Genomic DNA, 3,908 nt, shown 5'->3' on the forward strand with positions numbered 1-3,908 from the left:
AAAAAAAAAAAAAAAAAAAAAAAAAAAAAAAAAAAAAAAAAAAAAGTCAGTTCTGGTAGAAGAGATGCAAATAAGGAACAACAGAGATAAAATGATTTCCATTGTCCATATGTCCAAGGCCCCTTCCAAGGAGATTTAGGTCCAAACTTACCAAGTTCCACTTCCAACGTAACTGGGTCATTTGTTGGATTAACAATGATTGGTGCAAGTGAAGTATTTTTCACTGGAAGAGAAAACAAAGCTTTACACTTTGCACTACAAAAACTGACAAATTTGTTTATAACCTTTTGGAACAAGGTCTTGATTTGGAGACAAGCATTTCAAATTTTCATCCTCCCTCATCAATTCCCAGCACCATAATACTAGGACAGCAAGTTTTTTGTTTTGTTTTGTTCTGCTATGTTGTGTGTGTGTGTTGGGAGTGGAGGGTAGGATTCTTATCTTAAAGACTTCTAAATGAAAGTGTATTTCCCAAAGACTCAGTAAGGGAATACTATCACATAATGCTTTCTTCACAAGTTGGGACAAGCTTATGGAACAACACTTGACATTTTTGAGGTTATGACCCCTTCCTAGAAGAGCAATGACTTGCCTGAGATCACATGGGTTGTACACACACACACACACACACACACACACACACATGCATACACATACACATACACACACACCCCTATATAGGGTGTTCAAAAAATCTTTTGCTATTGAATCTTCAAATAGCACCAAGGTTTTTCGCGACAGCTTGTGTATACATATATACCTACCCATAAACATGCTTCTCTTCTCACCTTAATAATATAAATCTTTCATTTTTCTCAATGAGTTCCATTATTATCTTATCTACCACTGAAAAGTATCCCTTCAGTAGTTTGTTGGCATGCCATTAAAATTGTAAATTAACATTAGTGGTAGTCTTATTAATAACATATTAACATGGCCCAGCCATGGGCAATGAATATTCCTCCAGCTATTCAATTGGTTCCTTTTATCTTTAAGAAGTGCTTTGCAAATTTTGAATGATTCCCAAAATATATGGATTTTATATGATTAAAAAATAGATAGATATTACCTCCCATTTACTGCTTATATGTCTTATATGTACATGGTTATTGTCATATTGTCTCCCAAATAAATAAAATTTGAGTTCCTTGAAGGCAGGAACTTTTTGTGTGTGTGTGTGTGTGTGTGTGTTTTCAGCACTTAGCACAATGCCTGGCATGTAGTAATCCCTTGATAACTGCTTATTGTTCATGATAACATATGTAACAGCAGATTCAGAAAACCTTATCTAGAGATTAGATATAAGGCATTATTAGCGTAAATAAGAATTTCTGCCCCTGGTGCATTCATTGCGAACTATGCCCAGGGCAATATGGAACCAGCAGTTGGTGAGGACACTAGGCTATGGAGGAAGACAGAAACCCTAGGATACCACAAGGCTGCCCCTCCTCAATCTCTTCTTCCCCTTCCTGCCAAGGAATCAAGCCATTTTATAACTTTCAATTTCAACTCACTTTCCTTGTTCAATTGTTCAGTCATGTCTAACTTTTCATGACCCCATAGACCATACTGTTTATAACATTTTCCTGGCAAAGATACTAGAATGGTTCGTCATTTCCTTCTCCAGTGGATTAAGGCAAACAGAGGTTGTGACTTGCCAAGGTCACACAGACAGTAAGTGTCTGAGACCAGATCTGAATTCCAGTCTTCCTGACCCTAAGCCCAGAGTTCTATCCACTGAGCCATACCCAACCCCCCAACCCCTTTATAGGTAACTGCTAAGGTCATTTGTTGTTTTTGTTGTTTTTGCATATTAAGCATCCAAAAAAAATCCTACTACTGGGGGGAGGAGAGGTGTTGGAATGGAAACTCTTATGGGGAGGCAATTAGGTGGCACAGAGGATAGAACACTGAACCTGGAGTCAGGAAAATCTGAATTCAAATCTAGTCCCAGAAACTTAGTAACTGTTTGTCCCTGGGTAACTCACTTAACCTCAGTTTTCTTATCTGTAAAATCAGTATAATAATAGCACCTACCTCTCAAGGTGGTTGTGAGGATAAAGAGAGAGAATGTTTGTAAAGCCATTTGTAGGCCTTAAAACAACTTCTATATGCTAGATATTATTATTATGATTATTATTATTCTAGAAAACAGATAATTTGGGAGAGAGCTCTGAAGGAAGCTGGGAAAGTATTTGTTTTGTTTTATTAATATAACCTTTAAAGATAAAATGTTTTGAAAGCTTTAAGTGTTAATAAAGTTAAAATTGCACTAAAATTTTTGGGACACTGATTTTTAAAACTACATGGGCTTTGTAAATTTATAGTGAAAAACCTCTCTATATAGAGAAATTAAATAAAGCTTCTTTTTTACTGACTTTAAAATGTAAATAGTGAAGTTTTTTTTTTCCCCATGACTAGGGCTTTTATCTAATTATTACTTATGCACAGAGTAATGACACTAAGACCAACTAGCTTAATTTAACGTGAGTCAGAATCTCAGTGCCATATTTTAAAGAATTTCATTGAACTGAATATTACTTACCAACGGTTTTCACTTCAACAACTGCTCTAACTAACCACCACGTTGAGTTAATAGACTGGTTATAATCACATACATACACACCGTGATCTTGATGGTAAATTTCATCAAAGACTATGTGGGTGTTTTTCCAATAAGGACATAGCATTCCATTCTAATACAAGAGAAAACAAAAATCAAATAATCAGACTTTCAGTTTTATCATGAATTCATAGTAGTCGTCCCGTTTTCTATGACAATGACATACTTTAGTAAAACCTTAATGATTTGGTCAGTCCAAATTATAGGAAGTCCCACCCTTACAAACCACCTTTACCTCGAAATTTATTTATAAATTAGTTTGGAATTTGGAATGCATTTTCCCATAGAAACAATGTTATATGAGGTAGTTGTACCCTCCTCCCTGTCATAAGTGAGTTCAAAAAAGCTCCTTATGTTTCTGAAATATTTTACCATTAGAACTCTAATCAGTAACAGTCAATAGTCAATTAACAAGCAGTAAGCAATCAAAGAACATCTATTAAGGACCAACTATGTGCCAGGCACTGTGTTAAGCTCTAGAGATACAAAAAGAGGCAAAAGTCTCTACCTTCAAGGAGCTAGTAGGTGAGGCAACATGAAAATAAATATATGCAAAACAAGCTATACACAGGATAAATAGGTAGTAATTAACAGATAGAAGGCTTTAGAATTAAGAGGGGCTGCAGAAGGCTTCCCGTAGGAGGTGGGATTTTAGTTGGGACTTAAAGGATGACAAAAAGGTCAGTAGTCAGAGTATATGGGAGAGAACATTCCAGGTATGGGGGATAGCCAGAGAAAATGCCTGGAACTGAGAGATTGAGTGTCTTGTTTGTGAAACAGGAAGGAGGTCAGTGTCACTGGATCAAATAACAGGTGTTTGGGTGTAATGTGTAAGAGGACTGAAAAGGTAGGAGGGGACTAGGTTACAAAGGGCTATGAATGCCAAAAAAAGAGCATTTTGTATTTGGTCCTAGATGTAATAGGGAGTCATTGGAGTTTATTGTAGGAGGGGGTGACATGAACAGACCCTCACTTTATGAAAATCACTTTCTTGACTGAATGAGAGATGGATTGGGATGGAGAGAAAGTTGAAGCAGGTAGACATATCCAAAGGCTATTGCAATCATAAAGGCAAGAGGTGATAGAAGGCCTACACCAGAGTGGTGGCAATGTCAAATGTTTTCAAGAGATGTTGCAAAAGTGAAATTTACAAGTCTTGGGAACAGATTGGATAAGGAGAGTGAAAGATAGTAAGAAATCCAGGATGACTTCTAGGTTGCAAGCCTGAGGGACTGGGAGGATGGTGTTGCCCTCTACAGTAACAGAGAAGCTAAGAGGTGGGAAA

At 36.7% G+C, this 3,908-nt stretch overlaps 1 protein-coding gene across 3 annotated transcripts in view; it reads right to left on the reverse strand.

Annotated features, from left to right (window-relative positions):
• LOC114046269 (interleukin-18 receptor accessory protein-like) overlaps positions 1-3,908 on the reverse strand; it is a 31,701-nt gene that overhangs the window by 15,365 nt on the left and 12,428 nt on the right. For all 3 annotated transcript variants that reach the window (XM_027866556.1, XM_027866555.1, XM_027866554.1), the window contains 2 exons: positions 2,546-2,696; positions 152-223 (listed from right to left, as the gene is read on the reverse strand). In XM_027866556.1, the coding sequence (XP_027722357.1) occupies positions 152-223; positions 2,546-2,696 (223 nt within the window). The remainder of the gene's footprint in view (positions 1-151; positions 224-2,545; positions 2,697-3,908) is intronic.

Source organism: Vombatus ursinus, unplaced genomic scaffold, assembly GCF_900497805.2.
Source record: "Vombatus ursinus unplaced genomic scaffold, bare-nosed wombat genome assembly UNPS02014781.1, whole genome shotgun sequence".
Taxonomy (NCBI): domain Eukaryota; kingdom Metazoa; phylum Chordata; class Mammalia; order Diprotodontia; family Vombatidae; genus Vombatus; species Vombatus ursinus.